The following is a 27,328-nucleotide window of genomic DNA, read 5'->3' as shown; positions in this document are numbered from 1 at the left end:
GTTTCAAATTTGAATATGATAAGATGGAGAAAGACTTTAAAAAATTAATTTATTATATAATATATTAAAAGTCCTGACAGGGTGTTTTCTCAAATGAAGAACGAAATTGGATTTCACAATATTAAAGAATGAAATAATTTTCTCATAATTATGATTTCATGTTTAAAAAAACACCCCCCTCTCTCTCTCTCTCTCTCTCTCTCTGCATTTTGTAGTGACTCAATTAACATATCAGTACATTCAAATACATCTCGAATTAAATTCTCTAATATAAAGTGAAAGATGACTCCATCAATCAAGGGGGCATAATCCATGCATACACCGCCATGTAGGCAAATCTGCCCTGCTTTTCTCGACATGCATGCTAATGTTTTGATGAACTTTGTATCTTAAATAATTGCCATAGAGGGTCCTTTAATTTTAGGCTCCATTATTTATCAGGAATGTCCTTCCATATGCAAAAGTTCTTCCTTGGAATGTCCTTCAGGAATGATAAAGTCAAACACAATTGGAGCGTTGGTTGGGAGATATCTCCTGGTGCATGTTGAGGCATTGATGAAGGTTGTATACCCATCAGAAGTCACACCATATCCTAAAGTGCCAAAAAAAATGATGTTCGAAAGGCAGCAAAACAAGGTATTCTTGCATATTGGCAGTCATAGACATAATTTAAATTAGAATGAATGCAAATTATATAAAAATTAAAAAACAACTTAAATTGTTTTTGAGCAAGAAATGACTGTTTAAAATCCCTCTCTTATAATTAATTTGGTATGTGAGAGATTCTCCTTATATAGAAGCTATGAATGCATGGTTAACAAGCATAAAAGGAGGAGACCTTCATGAGATTCATAAACAATAAGTCAATAAAATTGTGGTTTTAAATAACATTCTATTGATATTTTCTTACCCATTTAAAGATCTGCAAATAATAGTACACTAAGGCCAATGCGGTTTGCGTATTTGTACAGTGTACATGCACTAGCTGCTACATGAAAGAAATTAAATGTAATTAAATTGAAAACTAGCTCTTGATTTATTTAATAATCATATGCAGACCCTTAGAGCTCTCATTTTGTCAGATTACCCCCAGTACTATGAATTTCACCAGAGTAAGAACATATACTGTGAGGACCTGGAGTTCATACCTTCATGAATGTGTCCAAACACATGGAACTTGGGTTTGACGCGTTTCTGTACGGTATTTAGGAGCTCCACACAGCCGACATTGTTGTTACCTCCAGTCAGATCTCCATGACCTTAAATAACATCAAAGCAAACATGAGTTACAAACTGATTATGCATACCACTACAGTCCTCGCATTATAATATATACAGTTAACTGTAAACCAACTTTAATTTGTGAGTGAGAAATTTTTGCAAGGTTCACGAAAGCTTCGTCTTCAGGCTTGAAGGTCTGTAGACCATGCATATACTGATAACTCTTTACAAAGGCTTGAGGCAATTCATGAATTTGAACCATACAGTTTCAAGGACATTGTCGAGATCAAAAAGTTGACATATTAAGAATTATAATATGACCTACATTGTAGCTGCCATACAATTCCAGTGAGTGAAGCTCGATCTGTGATTAATAACAGCTAATATGATTGAAATGAACTTGAGATTTTGAGCAGAATACTTGAGTACTTACTTCACACAATCATTCTTACCAGAAAACTCTTAAAATATTACATTTGAATATGACCTTGACCTAGGTAATCCCACTTGAAGTAACTCATTATACACATTTTTGGGAGTTGATTTTAATCAACTCTCCTATGCAGTTACTCTGGCAAACCGAAACTGAAACAGTGTTTGGACCTAAGCACAAATCATCACCACTGACAAGAGTTTACTTAGTTCTTGAAAATAATCGATAAATTCGATGTAATGTACGCTGAAGCATTTTTTTTAAAGTGACCTGGTATCTCTTACTTGTCGGAGATTAACGGAGACAGCCGAGCATCTGGTTGAACGAGACTAGAGTTCATTATTGGTTGGATCCATACACTTTTTGAAATATTTTGAATACCGATACATAGTTTGATGAAATCAGTTCAATTTTTTAATATCACAACATGATTCATAAGAGGTTTTCTCGAAATTCTTGTCGGAAAAGTCCAAGAATCCATATTATAAAAATGTGCGTAATTCAAATAGAGATTATAAACTACTTGCCAAGCAAAATAACATATTGTTGATTTTAAGATAAATAATAATCGATAAAATCAACTCCCGTCAGTACTTTGATTCCTAATAAGAATGTGAGACTTGATAACGTACACATTATAAAACTAAGCGCAAGCTCCTGATACTATCTTACCACAGGGAGGGGAGTGAGATATTAAAATATCAGTCTCGTTTGGTATTTTGTCCCAAACATTTTTCAGTTCCTTTCCTCTACGCAATTGCAAAGCCATCCGCCTGAAGTGCTTTGGTGACCTGCAAATTCAGGTTTTTGTAATATGCATCTAAAGTACACAATTTGATGACCATAACAAGCATGCATTCATGTACCTTCATGAAGAGAGTCCTAAGATCCCAATTAAAGTCAATTCTCTACATGAAAATGAGAATTAAGATGCTGCCAATATCCACTGACAAAAGTTTGAAATTATCATTAATTTTTCATTAAATATACCTTTTACATGTATTTCTTAAACTTTCACTTTACCATTTTAATTACCATGGTAATCATTAATCTAACCACCAGTACATGAATGCATTCTACTGGGAATTAATCTTATACAATCAGCAAAACAAGCATTTTTTTTTTCTTTTTCGGATGGCTCATACAATTTTGAACCTTCAAATTTCAGGTAATGAAGTCAAAGATCTCAAACTACCAAAGGAGGAGGATGGTTAAAATTCTCCACAAATGTCAACCACCAAAACCATAGTACCCGGCCATGATTCGAAATCTCAGGAGCTGAGCATATATATAACCATGCACAATCAAAAGCATGCAGGCCCTTACCAACTGGGGGACCATGAGTCATAAGAATGTCAAGATCAGCAGGAATTGTCTGCCATTTCTTTAAAATGTCCTCCCCTCTCTTGAGGTTGAAGCCCCAGTCACAAAACACTGGCTGCCTGTAATGATTGTACAGTATTATATACATGAGAGAGGGATCGAAAGAAGCAAGATATACAGACAGAAAGAACAAGAGAGAGGAGACAGACAGGACTAATTTGCAATCAATTGCTGTAAATTCTCTCCTGCTTTACTTTTAGTAATAGCTAGGGTCTCAAATTAATTCTATTGAATTTCGAATTTTTCATACTTCCTCTTTTTAAATGATATGACTTTTAAATCATTCCAAATCAATCTACGCCATCATTACAGAGGAGGAAATCTTAAATTTGACATGCAAACTATTATTTAATATTTTAATGGCAATACCAATTTTTCTTATAGTTTTGCTGATTGTATAGAACTTGTTTCAAAATACTGTCAATTTTCCCTTTTAGTGAGAGTCTGTCGAGCGGCTGACGTACACATGCACGCATTGACTCGGTTAAAGTAAAAAGTCAAGAGTAATTTGAAATGAGCTCTATGTAATTCTCAAAACAAATGTAAAATACCTTTAAGTTAACGAATGCCACAACCAGTATAAACAATGAACGATTCAACATGTAACATTTAATTATGTCTGATAAATGAGAATTGTACAATCTTACACCTGCTTCTTCTAAACAGACTGATCGAGATAATGTTTCAATAATTGCATTGTGTGTTTATGATCGACTGTCACATACCATGGAGCACCATAAATCTTGATTCCGCAGACTGTTACCAGTGAATCTTCGAGGTAAATGGCACTTGTCAACATTTGCTTCACAGATTTAAGTCCCCTTTCACTCAAATAAGACTCGACGGTAGATTTCTGAACACCAAACGTTCTAAGGGATGCTTCAGTGATGTTGTCATCAAAGGTCAAATCATGGTTACCAGCTATGACTACTTTTACTTTATAAGGCAGAGCACCTGTTAAATTTAGAATAGAAATGAGATGTATGTGCTATTAAATATATATAAATAATTCATAAATTAAGTCATCACTCTATTACACTATCTGGAAGAAACGCATACATCTCATTTTTATTTGTGCAAAACGCATATATTAACTGTAAATAAAAATATTCATTTACTGACACGTCAAAATTATATTAAGAAAATAAGACAAGTTGTAAAACAGAATGAAATGATTGATAGAATAAAAATGATTGAATCTAAAAATTGGTTATCTTTCCCAAGTCCTTAATAAAAAAACAGTCTCAGTTCAATATCCTTTCTATATATTATCTAAAAAATGAAACAAAATGATATTCGATCAATGGTTGATCAAAATAAATTAATTTTTTCTCTGCCAGTACTTTTTTAAAACATGTCTTCACTTACCTAAATATGAGTTAAATTTCTGTATTTCATTCATATGTCCTTTTTGAGTAAAGTCTCCGGCATGCAACATTACATCCCCTGGGGGCATGTGTAGTTTGGACCCCTCAATCTTCCCATGCGTGTCGGAGATACAGACAAAGCGGATTTTGTCCTCAGATATGGCGGTACTTGGTGGGAAGGGATCACACCGATAGTATCTCTGGTGGACTCGGATCCTCTCCCACGCCTTGGACGGGTTCCCCGTATCCTTGTCAACTTCTATTTCCTGAGCTCCAGACATTGTGTTTATTCTTTTATTACGACTGAAAACAGATTAATTAACGTATAATTAATGATATGTATAAAACTATTATCACAAACATAATTAATAGACTTACAGTCTTAATTAATCTAAAAAGTGTCATAATTAATTACAGCATATAAGGAAATGTAAGATATTTTTAATACTGGTAATTAGTAAATAAATTATTATTTCCATGCAGCAGCCATCCTTATTTAATAACTTTATTTATTTAACAACGATTGATCAACAATTTCAACAAATTAACTCATATTAATATCTCTTGTTGGCACGGATGTTAGCCCTAGGGGGTCATTGATGTGGAAAGAAGCCAGAATACCCGGAGAGAACCCACGTGTCCAAGCAGGCGACCACCATACCCTTAATCACTGTAGTTCATAGAGATCAAATTTGGGTTGTGGCGAAGCGAGCTAGTGCATTGTCCACTACTCTACTTAATTGGACTGAGCCTTAGTAACACGATGACCAGCAGTTATCATATTATATATATATACCACATATACACATAATCTAAACCATAGCTGCTTTAATACACCAATATCTGCATGTGTATATAAGAGTGAAGGAATGTATGCTCTTGTGTACCATAAAAACCCATTGTCAATTTATAATACAAATATTTCATTAATTGGCACATTAGTTTTTCACTCAATATTACAGTAAAAATGGCATGTGTACAAATGATTCTAAAGAATTACTGAACGTATAAATGATTGTAAAAATAGGGATTGATACATCATATGGAAAATAACAATGCCTATATCATTCTTCAACAGGAAAAATTTCATTACAGGAAATGTTTACTGTTTTCTATCTTTTGTAAGATCTAGCTAATAAGAGCTGTATAAGAAACATTAATGAACATAAAAATCAAAATGTTAATTCTTTCTTTCACAAATGTACGAAAAGCCAGAAAGTAAAATAATTAATGATTTTATGTTATCTGGATATACAATACAGTATATCCACACGGTACATGTGGTCAAAGGCCGTGTACAAGGATGCAAGGCTTTTCGTGACCCGGACCTTTCGTGACTTGGTTCACAAGACGTTTCGTGACCCAGACCTTTCGGGTCCTGGATCTTTCGTGACCTACATTACGACGTTTAGGGACTTGATAAATATTTCTTTATTAAACCGTTGGGAAATACAAAACCTCGTTATCTTTTTATTATCATAACTCATATATAAAAAAAAAACATCGAAGAAACACAAAACCAAAACCATTATGCAATTGTGACAAAAAAAATTCACGTAACGTTATTCCGTGAATAAAAGCAGTTAAAAACAACTAACTACAAAGAGGATATATATAATTAATATAATAATTAAATATAAACACGAAGAAATAAGGTAGATTTGTAAACATATTAATTTATTTCCTATATAGAACAGTAATATAATTACGTATACACAATCAAAGGTACTGTACTTAAGCATGTGTTATCTTTTAATTGCTAAAACAACAAGATGACAGCGGGGTATTCCTAGTATACATGGAAGGGGCTACTAGGTGCTATTAGACGGTGTATTACCCGTACACATAGAAGGGGTGAGGTACTAATTATGAGGAGGTTAATGAAGAGACCTTGTTAACACATGGGCTTCCCAATGTCACTTTTTCTTGCGACTTCAAGAAGACAACAGCGAAGAAAACATGAATGGTAAGTAAAATATATTTTTTACATTATAAACACATATATTTAAAATAACAAAATTGTTATGTAACTGTTATTTGTTCATGCGCATGTGATTGATTTTGATGTGCATAATGTTTTGATGTGTAATGCTGATTTTGATTATGCATTATGTTTTGATATGTAGTGCTTATAGCTGTTTGTAGATGCAGTACTAGTATTGTTATTTCACATATTTAATTACCTCTAAATAATGTCATGTCTTACTGTTTCTATGCCTGTTATAGCTTTATTAAATATTAAATGATTACAACTTATCATTGAATTTGTTTCCTTCATAATGTTAAATAATGGCCAAGTCAATGATAAAGAAGGTAGGATGCCTGTCACAGTGGGTTTTTTAGTACATTGTACTATACTGACTTCGATGAGAAGAAGAAATATATAAATTATTGTCAAAAAAGACACCCAAGCAACAAGATACTAATTATATATGAGATATGATCCTAAATGCATAATATGCCCACCCAGCCTTAAAACATAAAACATGGGTTTATATGATTAACAATGACAATGAAGACAACTTCCTAATAAATATGATAAGGGTACAAGTCTTGAAATGTTAGAATTATACACACTATGTACAATGGTATCCATTATATAACGTTAATGAAAAGACACCGGAATACCATATTATCATCGACATGATAGAACTAATTTCATATTATGTTATAACTACAATGCTACAGTTTATTTAGATTTATTAATCAAATAATTTAACATCATATAAAAATGACGAATTAAACTTACTTTTTATCATCCATGAAAAAGTTTTACTTACTCACGATATCACGTACGTACGATCAATCCGCATTTCCTCTGATTTATTAGGAATTGATTAACTGTATTACATTATTAATTACGCAAAAAATAATCTTGGTCACGAAAAATCTTATAAGGTCTCGGAACGTCCGGGTCACGAACCGTCTTGGTCACGAAACGTCTAGAATTCGTGTACAACGTAACCACCTTAAACAACAAACGTGACATCACAGAACCGCATACATGTACTTACCAAACGAAGAACAATCAACAACTGACAACCAGTGTAGGACACATACTTAAACAAGTAGATCATATTCTTTTTATAAATATATCATCATGCTTATTGTTTATGGAAGGAGTTCAATATGGAATCTGGAATCCGTATTGTTTACACGTTACCCGGAAGCACATGACAGACGGTTGGATATTTTATTTCCGGATTAAGTTCCGCGTACTGTAAATAAACAAACGAAGCAAAATGACATTGGTATGATGTAACCATGGTAACTGAGAGAGGGGTATAATTTTTCTCAGAAAAGGTTTCACCTTTTGCAACTTTTATGCTATATAACGTGAGAGTACCCATTATTGCCGAAAAAGACACAAGTTTTCATATAAGCTGTCAATAAATTTCAATGCACTGTTCATTTATTTAATTTGAGCAATAATTTTTATTTTATTTTCATTAATGTACATGTTACATTTACATGTAGCCTTCATCACGGGAGGAAAAAATACATAATAAATGCAAGAAAATAACTGTAGGGTACCAAATTCCCATCTTGATCATGTTGATTGTAACCATTCTTGCTAGGTTAATTTCAAATGAAAATGTGTTTTTTTTAACATTTTGTGGTATTCTTTGCATGGCTGCAGGAGTTTTTCTCATGTGACTGCATGTGTACATATAACAATGAAATGAAAATGATCAATATTTCATATTTTTATTTAACTAAAATAAATAAACATACTTAGATAAAAGTTGATACAATTGCTTGTAATCAACTGACCAAATAATCACTTAAAATGTATACAACTGCAGTGCACTGCTGAAATAAAACATACATGTACGACGTACATTCTGCATACAACTTACAAGGCTGTTTCTCCCTATCACACATTAACATGTTAAAGATTTCACAATGTTGTAAATTCACACCAAAAAATGTTTATCATGTGTCCAAAGAGAGTATAAAATCAAAATCCGATACATTGTAAGTCCAATTACAATGTAATTCAAATTATGGTATCTCGGCAATGAGAGCAAATGGTAGAAAATAAACTGGGGGCAAAATTTTCATTTTTTTTTTTTTTTTTTTTTTTACAAACGGCTGTTGATTTCTTTGAAGAGAATTGAAAGTTAAAAATAGCTACATGTACACAACTCAACTGTACTGATTGTTCAAAGCATAAAAACATGTACATGATACATTGTATATCTGAAGATGATAAGGGCGGATCATAGAGAGAGAGAGTTGTCCTCAGTAACAATGATAAATATTCCTATAACTGGCAACAATGTCAATAGGTGGGAAGACAATCGGAAACTTAACAATTACAAGCTTATCCTACTGCTATGGGTGGCCTAAACAAGTGGTAAGACATCATTTAGTAACAACATGTACAAATTGAAATTCACACAACAGCAACTTTTTTAATAGTCTAAATTTTCACACACTAGCTTGTCCAAAGTGACATATACGCTTCGAGAGCATTCGATGAATCAAATCGTAATCAAATCAGTACAACAAAGCTTTAACAAGCTCACACAATAAAACAACTCCATCTACATAACTCTGACATACCCCGGTAGTTGAGGGACATTATCTAACATTTCATTTACTACGCAGTGAATAAAAGACAATATATATACATGTACAAGGCTAGATCTATAACAGGTTAAATAATAAATAGCAGCCACTGCATACATATATGTAAAAATAATAGATATAGCACCAATAAATCCATGAACTCAAATCAGGAATGAAGATGCAGGCAAAAAAAAAAGAAGAAGCAAATCTTCTTTTATAGATACAGTTACATGTTCATGCCTTGTAAATGTATTAAATCATATTAGTTACAGGCATTAATAAAATAAAAAGTACTGGCATCTATTCATAAAATATATATACTGACAACTGGCTCATTGCAGTCAAACTTAATGGTTAGTTTCAAATGAAAGTGCATTGTTAATGTCTTATTTGTTGTGGACTAGAAAAATGAAACAAAATCCAATATATAATATGGCCATGGTTAATTTAACACACTGATTTCATTCTGCAAATCATAAGATCACCTTTCTCTATGGATAAATTAAAGTTATACTCTTGTGTTTGTAATTTTTTAAATTTGACGCTTGTTGATTAACTTTTTAAATGTACATGTAACTAATGCGAAATTGATTCTATCTATGCCATACAAACTTATGCAGTTTCTTTTTTCCCTTCACTCTATATATGCATTTCATAAATACAATAATCTCTTGGTATACATGAATATCAAAGATCTATTTCTTAATCTAGCAAAAGTTTAATCTCATAAAACTGAACACATACGCAAAATTATATAAATGTATAAGATATAAATATAAAATGTGAAAAATAACTGGCCATTGTTAAAGAATATAGATATTAACAAAAACCATCAAACTGATCTCTTTTTCAAGTTCATTAAAAATACAAATTAAAACAATTATTCAAAGATGGCACAATAAAAATCTTTCCCAAGCACTAAAAAATATTTTGACCTTTAAGAAAAAAAATCCACAAAAATAAAAGGAAAAAATACTAGTGTATGAAGAGAACATCAAGCATGATAACAGATGACATATTTGCTTGGAAAAGAGAGATGCATGTACTTGTACGAAGGAAAATTAACGGTATCAAAAAAATTCATTCCACTATAGAAACAATAACATGCACAAGAACATAAAATCAAATGACTTATAATGTGTACACAATTCATGGCCACTGAATGTCAATGTTTTCGGGTTTCTCCAATGCTTCAAGGTACTGGGTATTACTTTTAATGGCTCCCTAGAAACAGGGGATCTACTGATGCCAGTTTCGCAGACAAAAAAGCGTGGATGCAGAAAAGTAGAGTGTGTAGACCAGAGCACTGGATTTCCTTCAAAAGAAATGTAAATGCCAGTTCATAACATGACAGTTTATACATGCTGCAACATTAAAAATGTAATTATGACGAAATGCATTAAAATCCCTACCAATATTACAAAACACAAAAATACCAATTAAATAGAATTCTTAATTTTCAATTCAGATCTATCAATATTATGTAGGAATTGTAAAGGAACTAATCTACATGTATTGTAAAATTTTGAACATAATATACAGTAACACTGTATATTGAAGCAGATTCATCAGCTAAATTTAATCAGATTGGTCTAAAAATTGAATAATATTTACCGGTATATACTACATGGAGCTTCATATTAGTGTGACACCATTTAATAAGAGATGGAAATTTATAAAAAAAAACTGTTAATCAGTAAATATCTTACCCTAGTTTCTACATTGTTTGGATTCTCTGCACTGTGAAAATGCAGTCTCAGTTTAGATCTGTTATCATCAGATGACCCTTTAAGTTGGGAGAATTTGTATGTCCACATATAACTCTACAGCAGATAAAATTTAACACAACTATTCTTGCATACATCATAAATATGATTATATATCTGAAAAACGATTGAGAGGTGTGAACCACAAACAGAAAAAGCAAGCTGCTTCTATACGAAAGGGCAATCTTTAAACAATTATGAAATTCTTGCAAACTTTTAAGGAACATTATTTCTGGATAGAAATCAACAACTCTTTTAATCAGAGAAAACAAATATTTTTCATGTGATCAATTACCTTTGTTGTGTTATCATACAATGAGAATCCAGACTCCAGATCCAGTGTCAATCCGGACAACATCCCCCTCCAGGTACACCCAAAGGTTTTACTCTACAAAATAACACACATACAATGTCAGAGCTGAATAGCATTCTGAAGAACCAGAATTGTTTCTTTGCTACTTGTCAAGATATACCGGTACACGCAACGGTACTGTAAATTCCTAATTAAACGCGAGGAGTTTATTTTCGCGTAAAATCGCGAGAAGCACCCTTCGCGGATTTAAAATTTCGCCATTATTTTCTGAGAGTTGAGAACTATAAGAAATAAATAGCAAAGTCCCACGTTCGCGATTTCATATTCTCGCGATTTGATAAAAACCAGCGGGGTCGCAGAATTAAGCACTCGCGTAATATAAGGAATTTACAGTATATATGTACCAGCATAATATGGATGCCACTAAGTTACATGACTGTACCCTTTACTTACATTGTTATCCTAAGAATGACATTTCATTTATAATGTTGGGGTGATATGGGCGTTTTCTCTTAAATATCTGCTGTCATAATTCTTCCCTTCATGCTGATAGTGCTGGTATATTTGTATATTTCTACAGGTATCTGCTTTTATTTTGATTTTTTCATGCTAATGACACCAGTGTAAATACATTTCTAGCTATAGTGTACTTGTTTTTGTTATGCTCACTTTCATGCTGGTAATGCTGCTGTGATTGTATTCTTCTACCTATATATTTATATATGCTGTTGCTATGCTCACCTTCATGCTGGTTATGCTGGTGTGGTTAGTCTTGTACCACGCTTTCTCCAGCTGGAGGAGGTCTGAGCGGCTCTCTGCACTCAGATAAAACTTCTCCCCTGTCCCACAGTGTATGGTACAACAGTGCTGTCGATCATCCAGCAGCTCTACATCCTGATTAATCAAACAGTTTAAACCTTATGTCCTAACTGATAAAATTTACATTGACACAGATGTGTAGTGAACTTCTGATTTACAAAACATATCTCTTTTGATTGAAAGATTTTAATACATGTGTTTCTATAACATGGATCAGAGTATGTGTACATTTTTAATTGAAGATCAGAAAAAGAAAACATCTGAGGATCTATGTTTAATTAGATTACTAATGAAGAGGCTAGAGTGATAATGGATATGGTAAACCTAAACTATTTTTTAAATGATAAATTTAAAACCATTGCAAAAGACCCGTACCTTCAGAACCTTGAACATGCACTCGTAAACCTTGAACACCGTGTCACAACGAACCCAATCTCTTGTCTGCATCTGTCAAAACATACAGACATTTTGTAAGTCAGTCTATAAAAGCATTCTATAAATAAATTTGCAACAAAAAGTTAAGATCAAATTCTTACTGGAGGGACATCAAATAGACATATTTCAGCTCCTTTAAGACAAAGAAATTTTGGTTTCCATGCTTGGAAATGTCGCATTGGAGATACTCTTTCTTGAGTCCATGTCATGTGTACAACCTGAAGAAATAACCAGCTAGCACTCGTCATGAACTACCCAAACCAGGGCTTTATAAATGATGTTAGTTAATCGCCGGTACACAAAAAAAGCTTTTTACTTTAAAAACATACACAACTTTGGTATGTTTATGCATTTAATACACATGTACTGTATTTCATGTTTATAGAGTAATTCATGCATTACACTCACCTGGTCTTCAGGAATCAACAACCTATTACTCATTTTGATCTGTAATGCAAATTATTGTCCGATTTATTGACATGCATTTAAAAATCTCTTGAAAATCCTAATTTTCAGTTCAGTTTATTTCACTCAACACCATATAATGGTACAAGAGGTACATAAGAAGAACAAACATATTTACATATATACAATATAGTTGTAAAGAATATGGTCAAAATGAATGACTTAATAACTCTAGAAAAATTCATGAACATATTAGTAATAATAATAATAAAGACCTCCTGACTTTCAAATATCCAAAATAAAATCTCAATGAGGGAAAAGTAAAACGTTAATGAATGGCGAGCAAAATTTAAGATCTCTCCTTTTCCAAATTTTGATGCTTTTTAATAGAACTACAAAAGTGTCTGCTTACCATATGACTAAGTAAAGCTGAAATGTTATTGGTTATTGCTCTGATCCAATCAGCCAATGATCTGCTGTCTTCACACAAGACAACCCCTGTTGAAGCTGAGTTCACCCCAACAACTTCAAAAGCATTCGTTCTGAAAAGATATGCAAGCATATTGATAAATACACCTGTAAATCATGTATATTTTTTTTTAATAACAATTGCTCTCAGTTTGAGAAAGTTTAATAGATTTATAAGCTAATAACAGCTAAATGTTTGGGAAGTGATTATTATGTAATGAAATATTTAAATTAGATAATAGTGGAAAATACATGCACATACAAGTACATGAGTTCCTTGTAATACATCCTATCTGAGCTTGTATCACATCATACCTGAGTTTGTCTGTCCCTGGGATGAATCTGGACAGGTAAGCAAACAGCAGGGGGATGGTAACACAGACCACCCACTGTCTCTCTAGGTCAGGCAAGGACGGAGATTGGGAACTCTGGGGTCAAATACAGGAAAACACATTATCAAAGAAGGCATAGGGTTTATCATTATTAACACATGGAGTGTTTCAATTAACTTTTAACAATTTTCTTTCCAGCCCCTACTATTTTACTTTGCTAGGGGCTGGCTTTAGTCAGACTGACTTTTAGGATATAAAACTTACTCCTGGGGAACTTGAACTGCTTTGTGACTCTAGAAAATAAAAATTCAAAAATTAAACTGTTAAATCAACACATGCACTGGCCCTGGTGTGTTGTAGCCGAAATAAGAATTTCAAGATGTCTGACTAGGATTCAATTGATTCTTAGTAGAAGAACTGTATGTTACCCCTTTTGAGGAAAAGTGCTGCTGGTTTGAAATATCTGACTGTTAGATAAACTGTTTGCCCTGCAGACTTCAATGTTTCAATCACAGCATCATGCTCCATTTTTTCACAAACTACATCATTGATCTGTAATGAAGAAACTTCCTTCTTAATTTTATTTTTATGCAAAAAAAACAAAGTGCTGTCAAAGCAGCAGTTGTAAAAATTGACCAATGAGTCTCAAATTCTTGGTAAGTACAAAGGAGTCTGGGATTAATCCAAAAAAAATGTGAAGAGCTATTAAGCTTTGAAGATCCTTTTCATGAATACCTTTAAGATGGCATCTCCTATTAGCAACTTGCCAGAGTTAGAAGCTGGTAAGTTGGGAGGCATTTTTGATATAAACACAGGCAGGCCACAGTCAGCCCCTCCCTTCAGACTGAGCCCCAACCCTCCTGTTTCATCTCTGCACAGACACACCTCCCGAATCTAGTAAAAGCAAACAGCCATCATGATTAACACATCATTTTTATTTGAAGTCTAAACCTTGTTTTTTAAATCAAATTGTGTATAACATGATGGTTTATATTTTCCATTAAAACACAAAGATATATACCCATCAGCTAAAATACTGAAAGTACATGTAAATGCACAACAGAATTTCAGATTTCAACAACATATGGAGCACCATACATGTACCAAACAAATACTAATAAATAGAGAGGTTAAGCATTTGAACGTGTACGTGTACAAGTACATGTAACTCGGGGAATACCCTAATTTATTGTGTATTACATCATAATTTCTGCATACCATGTAATTCTACAAGTTGTACAAAACGTACAGAATCAAAAGTACACCAAGGCGAATACTTGTAGCATTTTTCAAAAGAAATGCAGACTTTGTGTATATCAAAAGTTGTTTTATGTAAAGAAGACAATATGTTGAGAACGACTGTGTTTTTGGTGTCATCAAATTCACAGAATTATTTCATAAACAGTAAGAATAAACTAAACATTTAAAAAAATGTTTAATCTAATTATTTTACATGTTCATTTACAAGTGCATTTTTTTTTTAACATAAGCTAAATGTTGGTACATGTACGTGTACATGTAAAAATACTTTTAGCTCTACACGTACCCATAGACGTACAAGTTCAAATGCTCAACCTCTCTAATCACAGTACAACTACTCTGAATCAAATTAATAAGAAGCACCTGGCTAAGCATTTGGTCATTTCCATTGCTGTCAGTTGACACAATTTCCTCCCTAAGGACACTCAGTGTGTCTGTAGTGAGGACAAGTTTGGCTGTTCTAGGCTTTCCAACAGGGTCAAGAATAGTAACAAGGCCAGTCTTATCCTAGATTAAAAAAAGAACAATTTTATTTTAAAATAAGATACATTGCATCTAAACTTTTGTAAAACAGGGAGCCAAGCTATGTTTTTAACAGCTGTTTTCGAATATGATTGATGGATCATTTTTCAAAAACTAAAATTGAATTAGGTCAGGTGTTGGTTATTTAGTGTTGAATTAAAGCTATGGTCTGTCCCAAGTTATTGTTTCAGTCATAGTTGAATGATTTTTAACACATATCCGAGAAAGGAGTATAATAAAAGTGATTGAAGAGAAAATATCCCAAGATATCTTTGTTAACACATTAACATCATTTTTCACTCCAAAAAATTCACAGGAACGAAAACAGATTTCTTACACAGATTTATAATGGAATAGTTCACATTTTTTCTTTATTTGAAAGTCTCTTATGGAATATCTTACACAATTTTTCAACATAATCATCCAGATACTTTCTTGGCTTTTGCAATACGGTATATGATTAAACTTAATAAGTGTGATGGTCAGACCAGTTCGATCATCGGTGCATGATAGTTTAGTGGGAAGAGCATCTGACTTGAGAAATCAAAGACTTAAGGGTTCGCGTTCAAATCCCAGTCAGGTCCGTCGATATATCTCCTATTCAGTTACATTAGTTTTCATGGAGACAGAAAACTGAGAAATTTAATGATTAAGTTATAAAATTATACTGAATTTTCATGCTCTAACAGCACTATTGTAAACATATTACCTGTATTAGTGTATATATAAAATGTTTCACTGAGGTAATTCGAACTGCATTAAAAATGTCAAAGTATCAAATTTTAATACTGCGGTTGAATAAAAAGTTGATTATTTGCTTAAAATTCTCCTATACTTACTTCATTCATTGTTAGTCTACTTTCCTATATAAAACTCATAATCGATGTGCAGAGTGGAACAAGAACAAAATTAACTGTCCCTGTCAGATTTTGGCTATCGATTACAGTCTAACTCTTCTGTAATGAAGGTAGCTTTGGTCAAAATTAGATCTCGCAAAATCACGCGTTGGTTCTGTTTGGTTAGCAACCACGTTGTAACTATTGTAAGGGCTAAGGGCGACTGTGTTGTTGGGATACACACTGCAGATAAACTGAAGGAATAGAAACACGCAATGGAGGGTCTGCCGTTTCTTCCAGGGAATTCCTTCAGGGACCCAACTGTAAGTATCACTATTATTTTTTTTTATTTATTCACAAATTTTATCATAGAAAGAATTTTTCGGAAAATGCTGAAAATCGCTATGCTGCAGACAGTTTGGATACAAATCAAAGGTTGTCAAGAAAATGCACAGATCATATGTGTTGTTTTCAGTGTTACGTTTTCAAATGTATCATAATCAATTTCTTGGAAAGTGGTGTTACTTGCAATGGAATTATTTAGCCAGATTAAAAAAAAATTACATATCTTTTTTTACCATTGATAAATTAAAATGTTCATCAATTTTCATGAATACATGGTGATTTGTAGAAAAATAAGTACCACAGAAGCCATTCCTTAAACTATAAGAATGGTTATTCTATCCCCACACTACCAACATCTGGTATTGGAGGAGAACCCATCATGTACAACCAACTGAGTGAACAAGAGCTAGATGAGCTGGCCAACTTTAACCCAACTCTGACATATGGACAGGCAAAACAGGCTCCACCTGAGGATTTTGTACCAGCACACAAAGCTTGGGACAAGAAGGTATTTAGATAGAAAATTTCATTATTTTTTAAGTACTACTGTATAATTTATACAATTAATATATATATAGTACCTTTCTACTTTTAATTTTTCATTTTTTAAACATTCTTAACAAATTTTTTTTTTGATTAGGTGCTGCGGTTTAATGCTTACTTCAAGCAAACTGTACATGAGTCTCCTGCAGAATATTTCAGAGTCCGACCAGTAGATATCTATTATTACCTGGAAGATGACAGCATATCTGTAGTAGAGCCTCATGTAGAAAACAGCGGAATGCCACAAGGTATACATTATATCTTTATATTTAAAGAAAAGTGTAAGTTAACTGTATCATGTCTTATAGATTAGGCATTAACTCCAGCAATTATTAGTTAATTTTTGACAACAGAGAAATTAAGAAACAGAATATTTTTGTGACTATAGGAAAACTCATCAAGAGACAGAGACTTCCAAAGAATGACCAGGGAGACAACTGGCACTGGAAAGATCTGAACAATGGGAACAATGCCACCTTCTATGGAAAGGTTTTCCACATCGTAAACTGTGACAAATTTACAAAAGTAAGAACTTGTTCATTCTTTTACATATTGGGTTGATTGACAGCAATAATAATTTAAATTTAAATTTTTGGTAAAGATCAAGAAGTTTATTCAGGAGTAAAAACCTGTGACCTAGCTTTTTGTTACCATTTTAGAAAATGCCATTAATTGAGTTTTAGTAATGTATGTTTAAATTTGACATTGACAGGATTTCCTAGAGAGTGAAGGTTTGGAGGTGAACCCCTCAGAGGAAATGCCTACAGATCCTTACATCGAGAGGAGGAAGGATGCTGCAGCCCTCAGAACCTACCAAACTCCATCCGCTTTTGATAAAACCAAACAGTTTCTGGAGATGGACCGTAAAGTGCTTCGATTCTATTGCGTCTGGGATGACAGGGATAACATGTTTGGAGAAACACGCCCCTATGTCATTCATGTGAGTATCATTGCAAGTTATTACATACAAGCTAGTATTACGACAATGTTTTTTTTTCACAGTTCATTTGAAATATAATATACTTTCATCTTTGAAATGTGTTTGAAATTTTAGTATTACTTGGTGGATGATACTTTGGAAGTTAGGGAAGTGCACACACCCAATGATGGAAGAGATCCCTTCCCTGTCCTGATTGGAAGACACAAGGTCCCCAAAAACAGATACAATGTGGAGTCCTCCTTCCCAGCAGTAGTGGTGGAATTATCAGATAATGAAATCAAAGAATATTACACACCAAAAGACTTCAAATTAGGAGCAACTGTTCCAATCTATGGAAGAAAATTCCTTATTTATGATTGTGATAACTTCACAAAGGCTTTCTACTACCATCACTTTGGACAAACAGAATTCAACTCCTTGGATGTCAAAGAGAAACTTAGGGAACTGCCTAAAATGGTAAGTTATAATTGTTGACAGATTGTTTCTCCAGCAAAACTGATAGGGATAATTCTTTTATTAAAAATATGTTATTTTACAAGTCAATAACATAATATATCAAATTTTTCATGATAATCTTTAAAAAATAGTAGAAAGCTTAATTAATTTCCAGCTAAAATCATAAAGGGACTGTCATTTAAATATGTTCTCATACATGAAATCAAATTTTACAGGAGATTCCCCCATACAATCACTTTGGATCCCTTGAAGACTCCCTACAGTCCTGCCTGTCTCTGATTCCCCAGCCCCCCAAGAAAGACTTCATTAAGATGCTGGAGAATGACCACAAAGTCCTCCGATTTGAAGCAGTCATGGTAGGCAATTCATTGTCATTTCCCTCTGATTTTACTAAATTAATGACATCATTGTGCATGGAAAGTTAATCTTGATTATTGTGTTTTGTAATGTAGGATTCTGTCAGGCCTGAGGATAATGGACGTAGATTCATCTTATGCTACAGACTTGCTGATGACATGATGACCATCTATGAACCTCCTGTCAGGAACTCAGGTATCATTGGAGGAAAGTTCCTGGAAAGAACCAGGGTGGCAAAGCCCAGCTCTGCCCCTGACCAGCCCACATTCTATGGTCCTCAGGACTTCTACATCGGTGCTGTCGTTGATATCTTCAAGCATCGCTTTGTTATCATCAGTGCTGATGAGTATGTGCTGAAATATATGGAGGAGCACAAATCTCAGTTCCCGGGTATGTTCACTTCAAAACTACAACAGTTACCAGCCAGCGTAATTCTATGTGAATGCTACTGCAGCTCTATTGCTCACTCTATCAAATCGATCCTTATACACATACTCTTTACCTTGTTGTCTATCCATCACTACTTGACAATTTATTCTGAGTCCTAATTTTCTCTAGCACTGTCATCATTAGTAACCCTATGTATCATTGTGATTTCAGAGGCCACCATTCAGACACTCCGGGATCATCTGGGCCAAGCGAGAGCTCAGAAAGAAATGATCAAAGGTGGACCCATGAAAGTTAGGAGAAGGTAACTATTTATTCAAAATCTGCTGTAAAATTGAAAATCTTATTAAATTGATGTTTCAATATTTTGAAGATGTAAAATATGTATTGCAAAGAAAATGTCCATTAGCCATATGGAAATCATAATATATTATTTGTTTTGCAGTCCTGGAGATTTGGACATCCTTGTAAAACAAGTAAGAGCTCAATTGAAGAAGATTGCCATCACTGACAAAACTCGTGTGGATGAGATGTTCCTTCGCTACAACAAGGATCGCAGTGGATTCATTGATGCAGCCAACATGAGAAATTTATGTCGTAGCTTACAGTTGCCAGTGGATGATGATGTCATAGCAGCTGTAAGTATTAGTATACCATAGACCTCAATTATAGACAAAATTTAAAATCATTTTTGCATATTGTATAGTAAGATGCATTATTCATCTGTAATCTCTTTATCCTAATTATGCAATGAAATCTAAATTAAGACTGACAGGTGCACTTACAACTTGTATATCATGCACTCAAATCTTAAACCATTGAACTGGGTTATTTCCCTCTGCAGAGGATCATGTGTTAAACCATGGAAATGGGTTATTTCCCTTTGCAGAGGATCATGGATCCTTTATTAGAATGTAAACATGCATGTAACTTTAATGTAATGTTTCTCTTTGAACAGCTTATTGGACAGTGTACATCTGATCCTGAGGGAAAGATCAGCTTAGAGGACTTTAGAAGATTTGTGGAAAGTTCATGAAGAAAACATGTTAACTAACCTTTCTACTGTGATATGTGACAAATGAAACCTTTTTTAATCATTGCAATACAGATACAGATTCTGTCCAAACCATTCTTTGCTATATTGTACATAACTGTTAGATTTTACAAATCAGGATTTTAAATACTTTGTCGTATTATATCAAGAGTGGTTCAAAAGGTTAAAGTGTCTTACCTTTCTTAACCATATCTTTCACCAAAAGGGGAGATAAATATTGTTTCCTCATCTTAAGTTATTGTAAAACCAAATTGATGTGAATATTAAATATTAAAAAATTGTAAACTAAATGAGAGTGAGTTTTTATTGTTTATTGTGTTTTTGTAAAGCAGCTTTGAAGCAGAAGTCCACATTAACTGATTAATCATGATTTTTGTTCAATTAATTTTGGGAAAGTACATGTAATACATGTAGGTATCATTTTGTAATGTTTTTAATTTTTAATCCCTTTTTTTCTGGCGAGTTTTGTTTGTCCAGCAAATTTCATTATTATGGACAGTTTTTGTACTGAACTTTGGAGTACAAAGTCTGTCTTGGACAAAAACCAACATCTCGAGCTGATACCAGGGCAGAATTAAACACAACAGTGGGATATTATATTTGATTAATTTATTTATAGGATTCTAATGCTTGGGTATCGTTGTTTATTCTGCTGAGTATTGTAAAGGTCTATACTTTCTGTGTATCTAACACATATAGTCCGTTTGGGGGCCCAGGAAGGTCGCTGGCTGCAATAGATGACGTCACAATTATGGATATTCCTGTTGATTCACGGTGACTAGCAGATACAGTCGGTTTGTGGATGGGTCGCGGAAGGCTTCAGCAATGGTCTTGACCGCATCACGGTGCTCCATGCCCCGTAAACTCTGACCATTGACCTCCAGGATCGTGTGGCCACATTTCAAACGACCCGACTCGAATGCCGACCCTCCCCGCTAAAAGTAAATTAAAAATAATGGGTTTTTTTCCATTTTGCTTGACGTGTAGATGAAAAAGCATAGCAAGGAAGATGACAATCATTTGAAACCCATACAGTCCAGTCTACCGTAGATTTCTGATAATGCAAAGAAATTTCAATATGATTAATTTGACCAGTGAAAAAAATTAACTTTTTTACGAGTCGGAAACCATATGAATAACTTTTTTACGAGTCGGGGACCATATTAATATTTGATAAGGTACATTTTTCCATGCACATAAACTTAAACTTCCATAGCTTCCATAGAAAATATGATGGACAATTACAGTCTTTTAGAATGCGGAAGACGAAGACAAATCAACAACCTGTATGCTGATGACTGTGGGTTCCGGCTGCCGTGTGTTGATACCCCCTTCTATCGCTACTCCAAGAGTGGGCTTAGTTTTGTAGATAATGACGAATTCCAGGGCGACGTCTCCATACTTTATTTTGGCATCGGCTAAAATAGCTTCCTCCTGAGAATCAAACACCAACTCTTTTATATTACGAAATTTTTTGTTTTTAACTTTTATTATCAATAAAATGATTAAAATCGATATATACATATGTAAGCATACTAGCATTTATTAATTTTATAATGCTCCAAAATTCAATTAAAAACGTCACTGCTATCCTTCCTACATGTGTATATACATGTGCATAAAAGATAAAACGGGGAGAGTCCCTGAACTTTTGTAAAAGGCAACATAAAATAGATACCTGAAAAGTCATATCTTCACAAAAATAGAAATCTTTATCTTTTTGAAAAAAAGAAGAAGATTATTTTGCCATTAAACACCAAAAGATAAAACATCAAAACGTAAAAAAATGATTTTAAAATCTTAAAAAACCCAAACTGGATTCTGTTGCACGAACGTTCCGTTAACTTGACGCTCTATTAAATCCTAGTTAGCTAACAGACACTTAACAATATTTCTAGCAACCCAAAATTATCTCTTAGTTATGGAACTTGCCATTTAAAAAATTAAGAGCTAGCTACGGTTTTAACTAAGAGTTAATTTTACTGACGTTTGTGCATCGTATTCTTGCTTTTTTACTGTGGATAAAGAACTGTGCTTACTCTATACCACTATTTTTTGTGTAGATTTTTTTTAACAGTGCTAGAGAACAATCTTGTAAATAAATATTTAACCCACCTTTTCTTTTTCTTCAATGATGGCTAAATCCACAAAAGACAGATAGGAAGGGCGAGGGATTTTGAGAGGCGTGATGCTTAAACACCCGTCCATTACATGTAGCTATAATGGATAATATTGATCCCAGTCCATCTAAACGTAAACATTCAAATACTGGGAAAAACGGTTACTATGACAACTGTTAGCATAACCAATGTACACGTTTCCAATACTATAAACTACTTTCTCTGAAAGAACAATAACAACATTGATTTGTTTCCTTTTTATTTTGTAACAGTACACATTTTGAAGTCATGCTAAATCATAAAGGCAATATCACAAACTGTTTTAAAAGAGAGTACTAAATTAAATCAACAAACAAGTAATTAACTTATAAAAATACACAACAAAAATTTACAGCTGAAAATATTAACGGAATGGGTATTTTATTCAGGATTAATTAAATAAAAACAAAGATCGTGTCTCTTTGTAGAGGCTCAGGAGCGCGAGCGCGAGCCTTTACCGGCGCGCAGACACAGGCAGAACGTGAAGCTAAGTCCCAACAGCTGAAACAGAAAGGGTTCCGTATTATTTACGGATGAATACAGCAGTAAGAATTTATTTTATCTCAATAATCTTAAAATAGATAGATCGAGTGTTTTTTAATGCCTTTATCAGGCTTGTTATCGTTTAAGTCAGGCAAATATAAAGAAAAAGATGGCACTAAATTCTACAGCATTTTGGACATGTCGTCCTACCTGAAATAGGGCTACTCCGATACCGAGACCTCCCACTATGTCGATATTACCTTGGACCCACGACAGGAGTTTTGGAAAGCACCCCTATGACAAAAAAAGTCATATCGTAAACATAAAGCAAAACATAGTTTATAAACATAATTGTTATTTACGTTTGATTTGAATTGTAATGGTTGTGTTATTCAAACGATAAATCTTTAAAATTCGGTAAATATGTCGACTTTAATCATTTTGTGATTTCATCAATACAATAGTATTCGTCAAAAACCAATTTTCGAGGATTAATCTACACGATCCACAAAATTAAAAACTGTAAATCCTTATTTTACTTGAGAACTTAATTCAGCGATTCCACTGTTTTGTATCAGATCGATAGAATATAAAATCGTAATCACCAGTTTTTTGTTATAATTTCATATATTAGTTCAAAACTGTCTGAAAAATAAAAGCGAGACTTTAAAATCTGTGAAGGTTGCTTCTCGCGATTTTACGCGGAAATTAGATTCCTCGCGTTTTAATTAATAATCTACAGTATTCATTGGAGTGTGATTCAAAATAATAATGTATCAATTATTTCATGGAATCATTGGCCATGAATTTACGTGTCCATGAAATTGAGATTTTCACAAAAATCCGTGAAAATTTATTCTCTTGAATACCAATAAAACAACAGTAATCAACACGTGTATTTGATTTGATTGACGTCTGATTGACTAGGTGTGATACCTGTGTATACATGGTGCTGTTATTGATGACCTTGTTACAATCGTTCACCGTCATGTCCACACAACAAGAGATCGGCACGGCGGAGCTGGAGTTGAAGTATGTAGCGTTTTTCCAGTCTTCAGGCGAATTGAAACCACAACACTCAAACTGATGGACGGAAAAATTCACTATATACATGTATATATACTTTGAAAGATAATTGAAATTACCATGCCAAAGAGTTTGCCTGCTTTTTAATTATTTTTTTTTTAGAACAAATGATTGACAACATTTTGAAATCTGACATAGACATGTAGATGTATGAATGAAGAAGTTGTTCGAACCTCCATCTGCATTTTATCGACCGCCAGGGTAATCAGGTTGAACCCCTTCCTCCCATACTTAGTGTTCATCGTCTCCTCAACATGGCTCTTTAAATAAGTCTCCAGCTTCAATGGAAACATATTACAATATCATAATAATTTTATCCCATTCTATTTTGGTAAGTACCCTCTTTGACTCTCGCACTATTCTCCATTAAAAACAGTTGGGTGATTTCATAACTTTTGAAATTATGCAGGTAATCCCAATAAGAGTTCAAAAATCACTTCACAGAAAAATAGGGATTAAACACTGTATGCAATGCTGAGGATTTAAGCAAATGGGATTTTCAATCATATTTTTTGATGTTACTAAATAAAACTAGCTTATTTAAGAAATGAACTCGATGTCTACCCAAGTTATATGAGTGTATTCTGGGTTGGGGGAGTTTACGCGTAAACGGATTATAAAAAAGCATAAATTGGTCCAACCCAGGATATACTCGTATAACTTGTGTAGATATTGAGTTCATTTCTTATAATTTAATTTCCAGTAATTTACTGGTGTACAAATTGAGTGCGTTTTACTTAGAAAAATCATATTAATCTAAATCAAATTAAAAATCAAATCTGAATCAAAAACAAACGTAACGTTTTCAATAATCATTTTCTTTGATGCAATTTGATAAGATTAAGTAAAAAATCAGAGAAAAAATAGTGAATAATGTCTTACTTGTCCGTAGAAGACAAATCCCATGATACCGGCTACAGCTTGCACTAAAAACGTCATCAGGAGCACAACAAAATACTGAAATATACAACACATGTTACAGAAACTCAAAGCGTGTATTTTAAAAATAAAAAAAAAGACTTTAAAACATAAAGCCCCCCCCCACCCCCCCCCCCCACCCCCCCCCCCCAAAAAAAAATTTACACGAATTGAGAAAAACAACCGTACATTTTGTGGTCCTTTAATGAATTTTTGAAGTAAAACGTGATTTTTAATTACCAGCACCAGAAGACATTTATTCTCGGTGAGGGCGCCAAAGCAGCCGACCGTAGAGATCAGGATAACAGCGCCCCCTGCTGCCAGTAGTAGGTAGGCCCCTTTCTTCAACATACTGTCTCCTATAAGGGCCGACAAATCTTCACTGTTGAAGATCGTGTAGGCACCCATTGCAGCCACCGCAATACCGCAAAGCTGGGGATCAAAATGTATAATGTCGTCACCAAAGCAAGAAATCGTTTCATTATATTAGTTCTTTCCATATTTTTAATCGATTTGAACATATTACTTTGTTTGTACATAAATACAATTGGGATTGGGCACATGTTCCAAAACACAGACCGCCCTCTCCCAATTCCCATATTTTAATTTGCGTAATTATGTACATGTATTCTATTTCAGCATTATTGAATCTCCATGGACACTTTCGTTATCTGGGGAGGGGGTGGGGGCGAGGCCTTCTTTGGCAACTTTAACAAGTTTGAATTTTTCGGGAGAGACCTGCCTGATCATTCTGGGTCCCCAAATGATTTCTTTATACATGTAGGGTACAAAAAATTCTGTTATGTAGAGTACGTGGTTCCCGAAAGCATCTCTTTGCATTTTGGAAATGTTAAGCTGTTTTTTTTTTGTTTTTTTTGTTTTGTTTTTTTTTTGTTTTAGAGTTTATTGGTTTATTTGTGTCATGATGTTACTTTTCCTCTATATTCTTGGGGTGGGGTGGGTGGGTGGGGGTGGAATGGATTGTGATTAAATTCTATTTTCGTCGCTTCACCCAAATAAAAAGAATTTATAACATGCTTTCTTACCAGAAACAGGAAGTTAAATATAACCACCACGTATTTGACACACGATAATTTTGAAGCCATATTATGCAGTGTACTTCTCAGCAATCGTCTACAATTAAAGCGGCTGTAAAAAAAAATACAACATGAAGTATACTACTACAGTAATTGTGCCTTTAGAAAGAGAAGGGAGAAAATAAGTGAATCATACTCACATATATTCCTCTATAATTATGCTGTAAAATACTATTTAAAACTATTCAACATTATGTTAATGATTTTCCTAGGGTACGTTTTCTATTTAGAAATTGGTTACGTTTTCTCTTGGGTACGTTTTCTCCTGTCAGATACAATGAAAATTTTACTCCATAATTTAGCATAATAGTTATGTAATTACTATGGAATCATTTAAATTTGCGGGGGCAATTTTCGTGGATAGTAATTTTCTTAAAGTTTCGATGTGATGTAATTTCATGAATTGGTTTATGTACAATGAATAGTTTATATGTAAGGGATACCAAAAAAAAAAATCCACGAAAATTGAGCCACTACGAATGATAATCATTTCAAAGTTGATCAATACTATGTGGTTCCTGGTAAACTTTTATTACTTAAAAAAATCCAAAACAACTAAGTTCTTGAATGCGATATAATCGCACCTTGTTCATTACACACACACTACGCCGTACGGTTGAATTGGTACAGTAATTTAATCATTCCTGACCTCACTCGATCAACATACATTGCAGTCAGGATATTTGGGTGATGCATGCTTTTTATTGATCTAATTCTGTAGGTACACATTAATGACGTTCTCAATTTTCTCAAAATAAATTAAACTTTTACTAAAATACTGCGACAATCTATAATGTATAGGCCTAATTATACTAAAATACTGCGACAATCTATAATGTATAGGCCTAATTATAAATTTATTAAACTTTAATGAAGATACTTTTATCCCATATGGGCCATCAATCTACGCTGATTAAATTAAACTTTTACTAAAATACTGCGACAATCTATAATGTATAGGCCTAATTATAAATTTATTAAACTTTAATGAAGATACTTTTATCCCATATGGGCCATCAATCTACGCTGATTTATTTCAGTGCCATACCTGTTGATAGGCAGTTTTTTGCGGACTATAATACTCTAAAAAATCAATTAAGTTAACATTATGGCAAGTCTGAAAATTAATACATTCAACTTTAAAACTACTGTATACCAAATAACAAACCTTTTTTGAGTCGACGGATATGAAATAATTGTCCGTTGTAAATCAATGTTGAACGTACGCTTTAATTCTACAAAGGGGAGATAAATCTTTCAAACGAAGGCGGAGGAGTTATCGTTACGTAACGCATTCGCGTTTTAAATTTTCGCGCGGAAACTTCATAGAAATATGTCACGGTCAAGGACACTTGTAATCTGGGACGA

The 27,328-nt window shown here is 33.5% G+C and overlaps 4 protein-coding genes across 8 annotated transcripts; 1 reads left to right on the top strand and 3 right to left on the bottom strand.

The window, feature by feature from the left end:
* Window positions 1-35: 35 nt before the first annotated feature.
* LOC128176180 (metallophosphoesterase MPPED2-like) lies at window positions 36-7,962 on the bottom strand. Of its 5 annotated transcripts, none has more exons than XM_052842332.1 (6): window positions 7,419-7,962; window positions 4,406-4,707; window positions 3,763-3,991; window positions 2,327-2,445; window positions 1,149-1,259; window positions 36-592 (listed from the first exon to the last, which is right to left on the bottom strand). In XM_052842332.1, exons 2-6 carry the CDS (start codon window positions 4,683-4,685, stop codon window positions 438-440), a joined length of 894 nt encoding a protein of 297 aa, XP_052698292.1. In that variant the 5' UTR covers window positions 4,686-4,707; window positions 7,419-7,962; the 3' UTR covers window positions 36-437. The 5 variants fall into 5 exon arrangements, with proteins under 5 accessions (XP_052698292.1, XP_052698281.1, XP_052698300.1 ...); XM_052842321.1 differs by lacking the exon at window positions 7,419-7,962 and adding an exon at window positions 7,154-7,352; XM_052842340.1 differs by lacking the exon at window positions 7,419-7,962 and adding an exon at window positions 7,185-7,350.
* A 136-nt stretch (window positions 7,963-8,098) lies between these two features.
* Window positions 8,099-16,266, bottom strand: LOC128176167 (gamma-1-syntrophin-like). The gene is made up of 14 exons (XM_052842278.1): window positions 16,139-16,266; window positions 15,141-15,284; window positions 14,253-14,411; window positions 13,946-14,069; window positions 13,782-13,810; window positions 13,501-13,613; window positions 13,130-13,259; window positions 12,721-12,759; window positions 12,414-12,530; window positions 12,253-12,324; window positions 11,800-11,952; window positions 11,041-11,133; window positions 10,689-10,802; window positions 8,099-10,294 (listed from the first exon to the last, which is right to left on the bottom strand). The coding sequence occupies exons 1-14, from the start codon at window positions 16,145-16,147 to the stop codon at window positions 10,193-10,195; spliced, it is 1,398 nt and encodes a 465-aa protein (XP_052698238.1). The 5' UTR covers window positions 16,148-16,266; the 3' UTR covers window positions 8,099-10,192.
* A 30-nt stretch (window positions 16,267-16,296) lies between these two features.
* LOC128181967 (EF-hand domain-containing protein 1-like) lies at window positions 16,297-20,507 on the top strand. Its single transcript, XM_052850555.1, has 11 exons — window positions 16,297-16,458; window positions 16,767-16,988; window positions 17,121-17,271; window positions 17,412-17,548; window positions 17,736-17,963; window positions 18,078-18,419; window positions 18,635-18,775; window positions 18,872-19,166; window positions 19,377-19,467; window positions 19,609-19,801; window positions 20,122-20,507. Exons 1-11 carry the CDS (start codon window positions 16,411-16,413, stop codon window positions 20,197-20,199), a joined length of 1,926 nt encoding a protein of 641 aa, XP_052706515.1. The 5' UTR covers window positions 16,297-16,410; the 3' UTR covers window positions 20,200-20,507.
* Window positions 20,508-20,602: 95 nt separating this feature from the next.
* Window positions 20,603-27,193, bottom strand: LOC128181985 (CD151 antigen-like). The gene is made up of 9 exons (XM_052850574.1): window positions 27,129-27,193; window positions 25,910-26,012; window positions 25,104-25,295; window positions 24,828-24,902; window positions 24,119-24,223; window positions 23,796-23,942; window positions 23,070-23,153; window positions 21,502-21,651; window positions 20,603-21,152 (listed from the first exon to the last, which is right to left on the bottom strand). Exons 2-9 carry the CDS (start codon window positions 25,967-25,969, stop codon window positions 20,967-20,969), a joined length of 999 nt encoding a protein of 332 aa, XP_052706534.1. The 5' UTR covers window positions 25,970-26,012; window positions 27,129-27,193; the 3' UTR covers window positions 20,603-20,966.
* Window positions 27,194-27,328: the final 135 nt, after the last annotated feature.

This window comes from Crassostrea angulata, chromosome 1, assembly GCF_025612915.1.
Source record: "Crassostrea angulata isolate pt1a10 chromosome 1, ASM2561291v2, whole genome shotgun sequence".
NCBI classification, from domain to species: Eukaryota; Metazoa; Mollusca; class Bivalvia; order Ostreida; family Ostreidae; genus Magallana; species Magallana angulata.
This window is presented reverse-complemented; position numbering and strand designations above follow the sequence as displayed.

Excerpts from the sequence above, each read along its gene's own strand:
- LOC128176180 (XM_052842303.1), bottom strand. The coding sequence starts at position 5,684 with ATGTACCGTGTGGATATACT. Across the intron at positions 4,708-5,664 it reads ATGTACCGTGTGGATATACT|TCGTAATAAAAGAATAAACA; the intron begins GTATTGTATATC and ends ATCTGTTTTCAG. Across the intron at positions 2,446-3,762 it reads AAGATTTATGGTGCTCCATG|GTCACCAAAGCACTTCAGGC; the intron begins GTATGTGACAGT and ends CTGAATTTGCAG.
- LOC128176167 (XM_052842278.1), bottom strand. Across the intron at positions 13,260-13,500 it reads CCAGGGACAGACAAACTCAG|AACGAATGCTTTTGAAGTTG; the intron begins GTATGATGTGAT and ends ATATCTTTTCAG. Across the intron at positions 12,760-13,129 it reads CAGCTTTACTTAGTCATATG|ATCAAAATGAGTAATAGGTT; the intron begins GTAAGCAGACAC and ends TTTGCATTACAG.
- LOC128181967 (XM_052850555.1), top strand. The coding sequence starts at position 16,411 with ATGGAGGGTCTGCCGTTTCTTCCAGGGAATTCCTTCAGGGACCCAACT. Across the intron at positions 17,549-17,735 it reads ACTGTGACAAATTTACAAAA|GATTTCCTAGAGAGTGAAGG; the intron begins GTAAGAACTTGT and ends TGACATTGACAG. Across the intron at positions 19,167-19,376 it reads GCACAAATCTCAGTTCCCGG|AGGCCACCATTCAGACACTC; the intron begins GTATGTTCACTT and ends TTGTGATTTCAG.
- LOC128181985 (XM_052850574.1), bottom strand. The coding sequence starts at position 25,969 with ATGGCTTCAAAATTATCGTGTGTCAAATACGTGGTGGTTATATTTAAC. Across the intron at positions 25,296-25,909 it reads TATTTAACTTCCTGTTTCTG|CTTTGCGGTATTGCGGTGGC; the intron begins GTAAGAAAGCAT and ends TTTGATCCCCAG. Across the intron at positions 24,224-24,827 it reads GATTTGTCTTCTACGGACAA|CTGGAGACTTATTTAAAGAG; the intron begins GTAAGACATTAT and ends TTTCCATTGAAG.